The sequence below is a fragment of the Vulpes lagopus genome, chromosome 1 (genome assembly GCF_018345385.1).
Source record: "Vulpes lagopus strain Blue_001 chromosome 1, ASM1834538v1, whole genome shotgun sequence".
Lineage (NCBI taxonomy): Eukaryota > Metazoa > Chordata > Mammalia > Carnivora > Canidae > Vulpes > Vulpes lagopus.
The window spans coordinates 123,660,653-123,675,179 of NC_054824.1; the positions used below are offsets into that span (position 1 = coordinate 123,660,653).

At 36.9% G+C, this 14,527-nt stretch overlaps 1 protein-coding gene across 1 annotated transcript in view; it reads left to right on the forward strand.

Annotated features, from left to right (window-relative positions):
- Window positions 1-14,527, forward strand: part of PSMA8 (proteasome 20S subunit alpha 8) — a 37,205-nt gene that overhangs the window by 4,804 nt on the left and 17,874 nt on the right. The window contains exon 2 of the mRNA XM_041761684.1: window positions 5,656-5,782. Within this exon, the coding sequence (XP_041617618.1) occupies window positions 5,656-5,782 (127 nt within the window). The remainder of the gene's footprint in view (window positions 1-5,655; window positions 5,783-14,527) is intronic.

Consider the following 14,527-nt stretch of genomic DNA (forward strand, 5'->3'; position numbering starts at 1 on the left):
GTTCAAGACATAGTAAGAAACTGAGATCCTTAGTCCCAACAATCTGTGAGGAACTGAATCTAACAATCACGTAAGCGAGCTTGGAAATGGATTGTCCCTCATGAGCCGTGACATGAGTGCAGTCCTGGAGGGCAATTTGATTGCAGGCTTGTGAGAGACCCTAAACCAAAGGGTAAACTGTGTCCATATTCCTGACCCACAGAGACTATGAGGCATGAGTATATCTAAATATATGTGTTTGGAACTCAGGAGATTGATATGGGCTGAAGATAGTAATTTTGACTACATCATTTCTCTCCCCTGCTCAAAATGTATGTTGAAGATCAAGTAAAAGAGTATTATTGAGTATTCTTCTTTACTAATGTACTATGTAGAGTTTAGCCCACAACCATAAGAGACTTTAGTAACTTGTATGTAGTTGACCTTGACTAAACTCTGAGAGGATTGGGGCTAGAAACCATGTTGCCATCAGCTAAGGGATGATGACAATATTTGCGCTTGAAGGGTTTGAGAGATGAGTGAGATTGAAGTGAAGTGGTCTTTAAGACTTTGTTTAAGATAAGGGAGACTTGGGGATCCCTGGGTGGCTCAGTGGTTTAGCGCCTGCCTTTGGCCCAGGGCGCGATCCTGGAGACCTGGGATCAAGTCCTGCGTCGGGTTCCCAGGCATGGAGCCTGCTTCTTCTGCCTGTGTCTCTGCCTCTCTCTCTCTCTCTCTCTATCATGAGTCTATCATGAGTCAATAAATATATCTTAAAAAAAAAAAAAGATAAGGGAGACTTTAGCATGTGTTTAAATTGTTGGTGAGAAAAAGCCGATAGAGAAATTCAAGGTTTGTTTGTTTTATGTTTATTTTTAACTTTATATTATGGTATATTTTGAACACACAAAGATATAAAGGGAATACCATAATGAACCTCTGTATACCTATTACCCAGCTCCAACAATTATCAACATTTACCAACTTGTTTTATCTTTCCCCAACTTTTCCCTCTTTCCATTGGAGTAATTTTAATTGAAATTTTTATTGAGATAATTGTAGATTTCACATGCAGTTGTAAGAAATAATAAACAGAGATTTGGGGGCATCTGGCTGGCTCAGTTGGTAAAGCATGCAGCTCTTGATCACAGGATCATGAGTTCAAGCCTCATGTTGGGTGTAGAGATTACTTAAATATTGAAACTTAAAAAAAAAAGAAATAATACATAGAGATTCCTTGTGTACTTTTCCCATTTTCTGCTAACGGTAGCATTTGCAGAACTATAGCAGAATATCATAACCAGGTTATTGACATTGATACAAGCTTACCTATTTTATTCAGATTTCTTCAGTATCACTTGTACTAATTTGTATATATATTAAGTTCTGTTAGATTTTTATTGCCTGTGTACTTTCTTGTTTCCACAGTCAAGATATAGAACAGTACCAACTCCACAAGGATTCCGTAAACTGTTGTTTAATAACCCCCCCCCAAAAAAATAACCATACCCACCTCTCTACCCCGCTCCACACACCCTCCTATCCATAGCCCTCATTCCAGAGGCAGTCATTTGTTCACCATTTCTAAAATTTTTTCATTTCAAAATATTATGTAAATGGTATCATACAGTATGAAACCTTTGGGATTTGCTTTTTTTCCCTTGAGGTTCATCTAAGTTGTTGTATGTATCAACGTTTTATTGCTAAGTAGTATTCCGTAGTATGGATGTACCACAGTGTATAACAGTATGGATGTACCAAATGTTCAAAAACATTTGGGTTATTTACAGTTTGCAGCTATTATTTATAGATATGCTATAAAAATTTATAGCAGTTTTTTGTGTAAACATAAGTTTTTATTTCTCTGGTATAAATCAACTGCAGTTACTGGATCATATGGTAATTGCACGTTTGGTTTTATAAGTAACTACTAAATTGTTTCCCAGAGTAGCTGTATCATTTTACATCCCCACCAACATTTGGTGTTACTATTTTTCATTTTATTCATTCTGATAAGTGTATAGTGATACCTCATCTTGGTTTTAAATCAGTTGTTAAATGGCTAATGATGTCAAACAGATTTTCATGTGCTCATTTGCCATCTGTATGTCTTCTTCAGTGAAATATCTTTCGTATCTTTTATCCACTTTCTAACTGGATTGGCTTTTCCACTGTTGAGTTTCGACAGTTCTTCATATATTCTAGATTCTAGTCTTTCGTCAGATATGGGTTTGCAAATATTTTCTCCCTCTTTGTAGCTAGTGTTTTCATCTTCACATGGACTTTGATAGAGCAAAAGTTTATAATTTTGATGAGACCCAGATTAACAATTTTTCCTCTTATGGTTCATATTTTTTGGTGTCAAGTTTAAGAACCCTTTGCCTAGATCCCAAAATTTTCCTCCTGTATTTTTTCCCAGAAGTTTATAGTTTTGCATTTTACATTTAAAATCTGTGATCTATTTGAGTTAACTTTTGTATATAGTGTGAAGTATAGGTTGAAATTCATTCTTCAGTGGAGTATTTTAAAATAAATCCCAGATAACAAGATATTTCATCAATAAGTATTTTGGCATACATCTCTGAAAAATAAAGTTCTTTTTTTTAAAAGATTTTTATTTATTTATTCATAAAAGACACAGAGAGAGAGGGGCAGAGACATAGGCAGAGGGAATAGCAGGCTCCATGCAGGAAGCCCAATGTGGGACTCGATCCAGGGACTCCAGGATCACACTCTAAGCCAAAGGCAGATGCTCAACCACTGAGCCAGCCAGGCGTCTCAATAAAGTTGTTTCTTAAGACCATTATCACTTCTAATGAAATAGTCTACCTTCTGATTTCCCACACTGCTCATAAAATAGCTCTTTGTAATTGTGTTGTTTGAGTCTGAATCTAAAGTCCATGTACTGTGCTTAGCCCTTAGGTATCTGTTTTATCCTTGAACAGCATCTCCTCTTTTTTTCATGGCTTTGACTTCTTGAAGAGACAGGGTTAATTATTCAATGGAGTGTCCCACTTTCCAGATTCATCTGTTTCCTTGCCTTCAGAGATACTACTATTTGGAGAGACAAGTATAATGACAAATAATTATGAATGTGTTGACTGAAAGAAAAGAACTGGTTGTTGTTTAAAGAATTATAGAGGAGGACTCCTTGAGGTGAAATGGAAATTGAGACTTGAAATAGGAAGAGAAGCATTCCAGGCAGAGGGAATATTACGTATGAAAATTCAGAGGAGGGAAACAGAATTGTGCTTGAAAGTCTTGAAAGAAGGTAATGAAAAAAAATAAAATAAAATAAGAAGGTAAGTGGCTAGAATTAGAATAACAATGACATACTATTGGAGAAATACGCAGGAGCTAGATCATGCCCAGCTTTATAGGAAAGACTAAAGAGTTTAAAAAGATTTTCTAAGTGCAGTGGAGTGCTGTGGAAGGATATTCAACTGGAGAGCAATTTGACCCTACTCAAGTTTTTAAATGTTCACCCTGGCAGTCTTGTGAAGACTAGATGGCAGTATGGGATGAGGGTGGGAGGATGGAGAGGTGGAGAGAGTAGAAAAGTACAAAGTGAAAAATCTCTTAGGCTATGCAGTCCTTTATAGTCCAGGCAAGAAATGATGGTTGCTTATACTAGAGTGTTGTTGGGAAGTTGGATAACTTTTGTAGGTAAAATGGACAAAAACAAGGTAATTGATTGGAAATGGATGGTGTGAGAGGAGGAGCTATAAAGGATAACTGGGTTTTTGACTTGAACATTAGAATGCACAATGACTCATTTTCTCAGATGATCAGGAAAAATTCATCCATGAACCTTCCAGGTATGACACTTGTTTTTGAAATTATTCCATGTTTGTTAGGGAGACTGGGGTTTTCTATATTTTCTTGAGTCTGCATGGGCAATTTTGAATTTAGTCTGTCATCCTTTTCACTCAGGTTTTCACATTGGTTAGCTTAGACTTACAATTTTTAAATTCTTGATTTTTCACACTTGTATACATTTTTTACACTTGCCCCTCTTGGTTAGATTAACTGAGCCATCTTTTCATTATCTTAAAAAAACTATTTCTTGGTATTACTTACCAGTTTTATTGTTTTCTCCATAATCATTAATTTCTGCTTTTTCCTTATTTCACCCTGTAAGCTTAAATACTTTTATTCCTTTTTGAACCTCTTAAATAAATTCATAATTAATTTTTAATTTGATTTTATAAAATGAGATTATGCATTTTCTTCTGAGAATAGTTTTACCCACACTAAAAGACTTTGATATTAGGATTTTCATTATAAACATTTTCTAGATAGTCTGTATTAGAAGTTTTAATTTCTTTATTAAGTCAAAACTGTTTAAGTGAGAATTCTAAAAATTCTATGTAGTGATCAATTTATTACAAGTTTGGAAAAAATACTGAGATTTTCTTGAGTCATAATATATTATATTGTTATGATGTCTCATGGCTTGATAAGAAGGCATAATCCATATAGGCTATAAAGTTTAACCATGAGTCTTTTAGATAAGGGTGGGAGTGTTAAGGGAGAGCTATTGATTTTAGATAGGATGATTAGGGAAAGACCTATCAGATAAACTGACAGACTGGAATGAAGTGAGGGAACAGAAAGAGAAAAAGCCTTTATAAATTATCTTAAGTTTTATTTAATTGAAAGAGGTAATTCCAGGTCTAGTTCTGTATTTAACCTGTTCTGTATTTCTATTTAAGTGATACTAATTCAAAGCACATCTATTTGCATAGTGAGTACCAATATCACACTTAGCTACACAGCAATCATAAACATAAATACCTATATCAAGGGGTCCCTGGGTGGCTCTCTTGGTTAAGTGTCTGCCTTTGGCTCAGGTCATGCCACCTCCCACCTCATACACACACGCACACACACACATTCTCTCTCTCAAATAAATAAAACCTTTTTTTAAAAATAACAAATACCTATATCAAAGTATTTAGATTACCACTGTAATACAGAATTAAACTTCTCATAGATTACCCCTGAGAATATGGGCAGGTTTCTACAGAAGTCCCAATTTGAGAACTATTATCCTTACGCATTATTTTTAAAACATTTTCCCACTTCACTCCCAAGGGAAGGAGTAGAGGGAGGAACAAGAATTATTCCTCTTGTATTCATGTTTGAAATGAGGTTTTGTTGATCATTGAACTAGAGTGAGTGCATTTAGTCTTTCTCTTGGCTGCTTATGCCCCCCAAGCATTATCCCTACAAATTTTGAGATATATGGGAAAGCTTTCAGAATTTTATCTACTTAGTTTTCTATACTACCTCTACCACCAATACTAGTATTGCCCATTCTATAAGGAATCCATATGGATTCCCAGCATTTTCTTTCATTTTGGTTAAAATTGTTCTATGTATAGTTAGTACTTCTTCAGGCGTATTCTTTGAGTTAGGACACTCATCTAGTTTCAGCATTTGTGGTATATTCTTCCAATTCCTACCTACTTGTCTTAATTGCTTTGGGTTTAGAGAATGGACTTCTAGTAATCATGTACCTATCCAGCTGTTTTCTTGGAAGTTTACTTTTCTCAGTTTTATTGAATGGTTAGATAAAAGCTTTTCCTACAACATATGTATTAGAATAAAATTCATTTTAATGTTAAAACTAACAACTAATTATGTTTTTTTTTTTTTTTAATCACTCGACAGGTTGGAATCCGAGGTACTGATATAGTTGTGCTTGGAGTAGAAAAAAAATCTGTTGCCAAGCTTCAAGATGAAAGAACTGTGAGAAAGATTTGTGCCCTTGATGACCATGTTTGCATGGCTTTTGCAGGTACTTACGGAACTACGGTCATGATCATAGTATGATAGGGTAATACTACAGGCTCCTCCTATAGTCATCCTGCTACATTTATGTAACACATGGAGATATGCTCCATTTCTTATTTAACACAAACAGTATACCCTATCATTTCTGGAAAATCACACCTCTATAAACATGGATTTCTGATAGCTTTGATAAAACATAAATGTTTAAAGATATATATTATAGTACCTTAATTATAACTTCAGGTAGCTGTGTTTTCTTTTTAAACCTTTTACATAGAAATAATTATATTCAGGAAGTCATTAAAAAAACATGGCGGGGGGTGAGCGCCTGAGTGGCATGGCAGGTTGAGCATCTGACTCTTGGTTTTGGCTAGGGTTGTGATCTCCATGTTGTGGGATCGAGCCTTGTGGAGAGTCTGCTTGAGATTCTCTCTCCCTCTCCCTACCCCTCCCACTTGTGTGCGAGCTCTCTCACTCTTTCTAAAATAAGTAAATCTTTAAAAAAAAAAATTAAAACACAGGGAAATCTCCTTTACTGAGCTTCCCCCGATTCTAACATCTTCAAAAAAGAGTACATTGACATTGTTACAAGCCACATAGTTTATTCAAATTAAACAGTTTTACATGCATTCATTCATATGTGCATGTGTGTAGTTTTATTAGACTTATCACATGTGTAAGTTCATATTACCATCACCACAATCAAGATACATAACTCTTCCACCAACACAGGACTACCTCATGCTATTCCTCTGGCAGCCACTAATCCATTCTCTGTTCCATTTCTACAATTTTGGCATTTTGAGAATGTTCTATGAATAGAACCCTGTGATATATAACCTTTTCATCTTGGCTTTTCTTGTTCAGCATAATTCCCTTGCATTTCCATCCAAGTTGTTGCATATATCATTAGTCACTTGTTTTTTATGGCTGAAAAGTGTTCCATGACATGGATATACCACACTTTTGTTAACAACTCACTGGTTGAAGGACATTTGGATTGTTTCTAGTTTTTGCCCATTAGAAATAAAGCTGGTGAGAACATTTATGTACGGGTTTTTGTATGAACATAGGTTTTCCCTTTTTTGCGATAAATGCTCAAGAGTACGGTTCTTGGGTCGTATGGTAATACATGCTTAGTTTATAAAAAGCTGGCAAATTGTTTTCCAGAGTGCCTGAACTATTTTACATTCTTACTAGCAGTGTATAAATGATTCATTTTCTCTACATCCTCAGCAGCCTTTGGTGTTGTTACTATTTTTAATTTCAGACATTTTTCTAAGTATGTCGCACTATCTCATTGTGGGTTTAATTTGCATTTGACTCATGGCTAATAATGTTGAGCAGATTTTTAAGTGCTTATTTGCCTCTGTATTATAGCAAACAAGGCATGTTTCTTGTCGTGGATGAATGCCCATGCACCCATTTTATTTTTCTTTTTCTGAAATAAGACTTCAGTGTGCACAAAGAAAGCTCACATTACTGATAGAGAGAGGAAGGAAAGTGAGGAGGCCTTAGGGAAACGAGTGTGGAGACAAAGGCTCTGTAGCAGAGGAGACAGCTGACAGAAGAGAGCTGAGGAGTGGGCCAGGCAGGGAGAGGCCACATCCATTGCCTCGGGCTCAGGGGCAGTGCTGAGGCAGGCTCTTGCTTCATCACAATGGTCCTCCTCTGGCCTCAGTTCTTCACTCCCTTGTATTCCCTGAGCCCTGTTCATTTCACCCGAGTGCCAAGAGTCTAGGGCCACTGCTGCCCTGCCACCTTGACCTTTCCAGGGCCTCCCTTAGTCTTTGTAGTCCTTTACAGGACTTGGGGCTGGCAGTGGGCCAGCAGCTTCTGCCAGCAGATGTAGGTCTGAGCAGCCAAGTCCTTGAATCTGGTTCGGTGTGTGGCCAGGGGCTCTCTTGGATATGGGTGCTAATATGCCAGAGCAACTGCTTGCACAGCAAACTGCATCTCTCCCCATTGGTCTGGAGTAATGTCCTGGCCATCACCCTGGCCGGTGTCAGAAAGCTGTGGCACAGGTAGCAGACCTTGTGGTCTAATTTGGCATTGGCTTTTGGCTATTGCTCCTGGCAGGGTTGCAAGGTCTCAGAGTCCAGGTCCTACAAGAGGGATGATGGCCTCATGAAGGTCAGGAGCCAGCTGAGCAAAGACAGTGGGCCTTCTCTTGCCAGAGAGGGAGTATGTCTCTTGCTGATCTAGCATCAAGGCAATGAGTATAAGGCTGAGCTGGCTTCGAAGCTATCTGCTCCAGAAGGTCACGTCTAGGAAGAACTTCATAAGTGCCAGCAGGCTGCAGTGGTGATCCAACACCTTGCTCAGGGTGCAGCACAGCAGCTGGAGCTTCCCTAGCCCTTCCTGGATGTTCTGGAGGAGCAGGGGCAGAAACTCCTGGAGATAGGTTTTGGTACCGGTTTTGTCCTGGTATCCCCAGGACAGCAAGTACAGTCCAGGCCAGCTCAGCACAGGACCTCAGTTAGGCCCTAGAGCCCCCATCTGTGTAGGCCCCTGGCTGGGCTAGGGTACCTAGCCCTAGGGTACATATTAGTGTCAGAAACTAATAAATATAGCTCAAGCTGATGTCAGAGACAGTCTCCACTGGAGTGTCCTGTTACTTCAGCTCAGGCTAGTGTCATTTTTAAATACTTGCCCACTGTACTGACAGGGTCCCTGCAGTCCCAAACTGGATTATTTCTGATGTGTAAAGATAGTTCAACACATGAAAATCAATCAGTGTAATATACCGCATTAACAAAATGAAGGGAAAAACTATATGATCATCTAATTGATGCAGAAAAAGAATTTGACAAAATTCAATACCCTTTTATGATGAAAACTCAACAACCTAGGAATAGAAGGAAAAGATCTCAACATAATAAAGACAATTTATGAAAAACTCAACAGAGAACATCATAGTTAAAAAAAACTGAAAGAGCTTCCTCTAAGATCAGGAATAAGTCAAGGATGACTGCTTTTGCCATTTCCATTTAACATAATAAAGTCCTAGCCTGAGCAATTAGGCACGGAAAAAAAGGATCCAAATTGGAAAGGAAGACATAAAATTAGCTCTCTTTGCAGATCTTGTGTATAGAAAACCCTAAAGATTCCACACACACACAAAAAAATGTTAAGAGGTAATAACTAAATTGAACAAAGTTTCAGGAAACAGTGTCAACACAAATCAATTGCATTTCTATATACTGACAATGAACAATCTGAAAAGGAAATTAAGAGAAGTAATTTTATTTACAATAGAATCAAAAAGAATAAAATAATTAGGAATAAACTTAACCAAGGAGACAGAGGGCTTGTATACTAAAAAATATAAAACATTGCTGAAAGAAATTGAAGATGACACAAATAATTGTAAAGACAGGGGCACCTTGGTGGCGCAGTTGGTTAAGTGTCTGACTCTTGGTTTCAGCTCAGGTCATTTCAGGGTCATGAGATTGAGCCATGAGTTGGGCTCTGTGCTCTCTCTCCTCCTACCCTATGCCCCTCCCCTCCCTGCATGCATACTCTCCCTCTCTCTCTCTCTCTCTCTCTCTCAAATGAATAAATAAATCTAAATAAATAAATAAATAAATAAATAAATAAATAAATAAATAAATAAAAAAAAAGACACCCCCTGGTGGTGGATTAGAAGGCTAATATTGTTAAGATATCAGTACTACCCAAAGCAATGATGTAGTTATCCCTATCAAAATTTCAATGGGGCAGCCCAGGTGGCTCAGTGGTTTAGCACCGCCTTTAGCCCAGTGTGTGATCCTGGAGACCCGGGATCGAGTCCCACGTTGGGCCCCTGCATGGAGCCTGCTTCTCCCTCTGCCTGTGTCTCTGCCTCTCTTTCTCTCTCTCTCTCTCTCTCTGTCTCTCATGAATAAATAAAATCTTAAAAAAAAACTCAATGGATTTGTGTTGTTTTTTTTTTTGCAGAAATAGAAAAAAAATTCATATAGAATCTCAAAACAGTCTTGAAAAATAACAAATTTGGACAATTCATGCTTCCTGATTTCTTTCTTACTACAAAGCTTACTACAAAACTTACTACAAAGCTACAGTAATCAAAATACTGTGGTACTAACATAAAGACCAAAAGAATATAATAAAGAGCCCAGAAATAATCCTCAAATATATGGCCAAATGGTTTTTGTTTGACAAAGTTGCCAGGACCATTCAGTGGAGAAGAGACAGTTTTTTCAACAAATGGTGCTAGGAAAACAAGATATCTCCGTGTAGAAGAATAAAGTAGAACCTTACCTAACACCATATACAAAAGTTAACTCAAAATGAGTTAACTAAAATTAAAACCTAAAACTTTGAAACTTAGAAGAATATGTAGGAGAAAATTTTCATGAGATTGGATTTGGTAATGATTTTTTGGATCTGAGACCAAAAGCACAGGCGAAAAAGAAAGAAATAGTAAACTGGACAACCTCAAAATCAAAAATTGTAATGCATCAAAGGACAAAGTCAATAGAGTAAAACAGCAGTCTGTGGAATGGGAGAAAATATTTGTAAAACTGTGTATCTGAGAAGGGAGTAATAGCCAGAATACATAAAGAATGCTTAGAACATAACAAGCAGACACCCCAATTCAAAAATGAGCAAAGAATTTAAATATTTATCCAAAGAAGGTATAGAATGGCCAATAAACACATGAAAAAATATTCAGTGTCACTAATCATTAGAGAAATGCAAATCAAAACCACAATGAATTGCCACTTCTCATCCATTAGGATGGCTATCAAGAAAACAAACAAAATAAGGATTAACAAGACTGGAGAATTCCAAACTTTGTGTACAGTACGTGAGAATGTAAAACGGTATAGTCACTACTGAAAACCATATGGTGTTTTTTAAAAAATTAAACAGAATTACCATGTGATCCAACCATTCCACTTCTGGGTATATATCTAAAAGAACTGAAAGCAGGGACTCCAAGAGATATTTGTATACCCATATTTATAGGAGTGTTAGTCACAATAGGTAAAAGATGGAAACAGCCCAGGTATCCATCAGTGAATGAGTGGGTAAACATAATGTGTTGTATACATACAATGGAATATAATTCAGTCATAAAAAGGAAGGAAATTCTGACAACATACTATAACATGGATGAATCTTGGAAGACATTATAGTATGTGAAATAAGTGGTCATAATAGTATAATTATATATAGTTCCACTTTATATGAGTACTGGAATAGTCAAATTCATCAACAACAGAAAGTAGAATGTTGGTTGCCAGGGGCTGTGGTGGAGGGGGACTGGGAGGTTATTTCATGGACTCAGAGTTTCAGTTGGGGAAAATAAAAAGTCCTAGAAATGGATGGTGATGATTTTCCAACAGTGTAAAAGTTCTTAATTCCACTGAACTGTTTTTAAACTGAGAAATGGTTAAAATGAGGGGGTCCGTGGGTGGCTCAGTGGTTTAAGAGCCTGCCTTCGGCCCAGGGCGTGATCCTGGAGTCCCAGGATTGAGTCCCACATCGGGCTACTTGCATGGAGCCTGCTTCTCCCTCTGCCTGCGTCTCTGCCTCCCTCTCTCTCTGTGTCTCTTATGAATAAGTAAATAAAATCTTAAAAAAAAAGAAATTGAAAAAAAAAAAAAAGAAATTGTTAAAATGATAAATTTCATGTTTTGTATATTTTACTATAATAAAAGAAAAAAATTTAAAATGAAATTATCTTAGTATAAATAATATGGAATGCTTTAACTTCCGGTATGCGTACTTTTCTGACTTTAATATAAATTAAATTTTATATGAATATGACTTTTTAGCAGAATAAAATAAGCAGTTATTAATACTTTTCCCCACATTGATTTTCATAATTGGAAAATACCTAAATGTCTATTATTGGGGAACTAGATGGCATATCCAAGCAGTTGCTTAAAACTATAGGCTCTGGAACCATACCAGCTGGGTTCTAAGCCAGACTCCCTTGCCCAATATACCTGTGATAGACTTAACTGCTCTTGCCTCAGTTTAGTCTTCTTTAACATGAGGTTAATGACAGTGTGTATCTTATTGATTTGTTACAAGAATTAAATGAGTTAATACATAAGAAACATTAAGAACATTTAGAGCATATATTATTAATATTACCACTACAATTACTACTACTACTAGCATGTTATTATTCTTATTTAGTAGCAGTTTAAAAAGGAGGTCATGGCCCACAACTTTATAGTCAACTAATCTTCAACAAAGCAGGAAAGAATATCGTGTGGAAAAAGACTCTTTAACAAATAGTGTTGGGAAAACTGGACAGCAACATGCAGAAAAATGAAAGTGGGCCACTTATATACACCATACACAATAAACTCAAAGTAGATGAAAGACCTAAGTTTAAGACGGGAAACCATCAAAATCCTAGAGGAGAACACAGGGGAAAGCAAACTATAAGAGACTCTATAGTTAAGAGAACAAACAGGGTTGCTGGAGGGGAGATGGGTGAGGGGGATGGGCTAAATGGGTGATGGGTATTAAAGAGGGTGTTTGTTGGGATGAGCACTAGATGTTATATGTAAGTGATGAATCACTAAATTCCTGAAACCAATATTACTCTATATCTTAACTAAATTGAATTTAAATTTTTTTAAAAGGAGGTCATAGGATCTATACATCTTGACACCATAAAGTATTCACAATGCACATTAAAAATCTAGTTAGTGAATAATATGTATAATTTTGTTGGGATGCCTGGCTGGCTCAGCAGTTGAGCATGTCTGCCTGCCTTTGACTCAGGGCGTGACCCTGGAGTCCGAGGATTGAGTCCCACATTGAGCTCCCTGCGAGGAGCCTGCCTCTCCCTCTGCCTGTCTCTGCCTCTCTCTCTGTCTCTCATGAATAAATCAATAAAATCTTTTTAAAAACATATGTATAATATTGTTTTGTTTATAACTTGTGGAGTTATATAGTAGTTTTTATTCCCTCTGTTGGAATATTTTACAATGAGTACATATCAGAAAAAAAAAAAAACATAGTTTCATCTTGAAAAAAATCACATTCTTTTGTCAATATTGTTATATTGTACTTTAATGTTTAGAAAACAGCCCTGGGGCAGCCTGGGTGGCTCAGCGGTTTAGCCTTCAGCCCAGGGCCTGATCCTGGAGACCAGGGATCAAGTCCCACGTCAGGCTCCCTGCACGGAGCCTGCTCCTCCCTCGGCCTGTGTCTCTGCCTCTCTCTCTCTCTCTCTCTCTCTCTCTCTCATGAATAAATAAATAAAATCTTAAAAAAAAAGAAAAGAAAACAGCCCTAAGGGAAAAAAAATTAAAGATTTTGAAAAAATAGCTCTTTCATGTACCATGTCCAATTCCATTTAAAAGTAGAAATTCTGCATTGTGAAAGTATCTTCAAGATAAAGTTGTGGTATGAATTTAAAAGCACCAGACTGAGGACTTTTTTCTTCTATAGATTGCTTATTTATAAGAGAAGTGAAATTGTAACTTTTTAAGTTTTTATTTAAATTCCAGTTAACAAAATTAATTAATTAATTAATTAATTAATTCCAGTTAACATACAGTGTAATTAGTTTCAGGTATATAATATACTGATTCAACACTTCTAACAACACTCAGTGCTCATCACAAGTGCACTGTTTAATCCCCATCACCTATTTCACCCATTGTCTCTCTTTTTCCCCTTTGCTCATTTGTTTTGTTTCTTAAGTTTCAGATATGACTGAAATCATATATTAGTCTTTCTCTGACTTATTTTGCTTAGCATAATATTCTCTAGCTCCATCCATATCATTGCAAATGGCAATATTTTGTTCTTTTTAAGGCTGAATAATATTCCAGTGTGTGTGTGTGTGTGTGTGTGTGTACCACATCTTTATCCATTTATCAGCCAGTGGGACTTGGACTATTTCCATAATTTGGCTACTATAGATAATGCTGCTATAAACATTGGGGTGCATATATATCCCTTTGGGTAAATACCTAGTAGTGCAATTCTTGGATTATAGGGTAGTCATATTTTTAACTTTTTGAGGAACCTCCCTACTGTTTTCCAGAGTGGGTGTACCAGTTTGCATTCCCACCAGCAGTGTAAGAGGGTTCCCCTTTCTCCACATCCTCACCGACACCTGTTGTTTCTTGTGTTGTTAGTTTTAGCCATTCTGACAGATGTGATATTTCATTGTAGTTTTGATTTGTATCTCCCTAATGATGAGTGATGTGGAGCATCTTTTCATGTGTCTGTTGGCCATCTGCATGTTTTCTTTAAAAAGCTATTCATATCTTCTGCCCATTTTTATTTAAATTTTTTAAAAATTTTTATTGGAGTTCAATTTGCCAACATATAGCATAACACCCAGTGTTCATCCCATCAAATGCCCCCCTCAGTGCCCATCACCCAATCACCCCCACCCCCCACCCACCTCCCTTTCCACCACCCCATTTTTGCTTTTGTTTCTCTTGCCTTCATGGATGTATCTTGCAAGAAGTTACTGTGGCCAAGTTCAAAAAGGGTGTTGTCTGTGTTCTCCTCTAGGATTTTGGTGGAATCTTGTCTCACATTTAGATCTTTCATCCATTTTGAGATTATCTTTGTGTATGGTGTAAGAGAGTGGTCCAGTTTCATTATTCTGCATGTGGATGTCCAATTTTCTCAGCACCATTTATTGAAGAGGCTGTTTTTTTTTTCCAGTGGATAGTCTTTCCTCCTTTGTCGAATTAATATTGTGAAAATGTCAATGCTACCTAGGGCAATTTACACATTTAATGCAATCCCTATC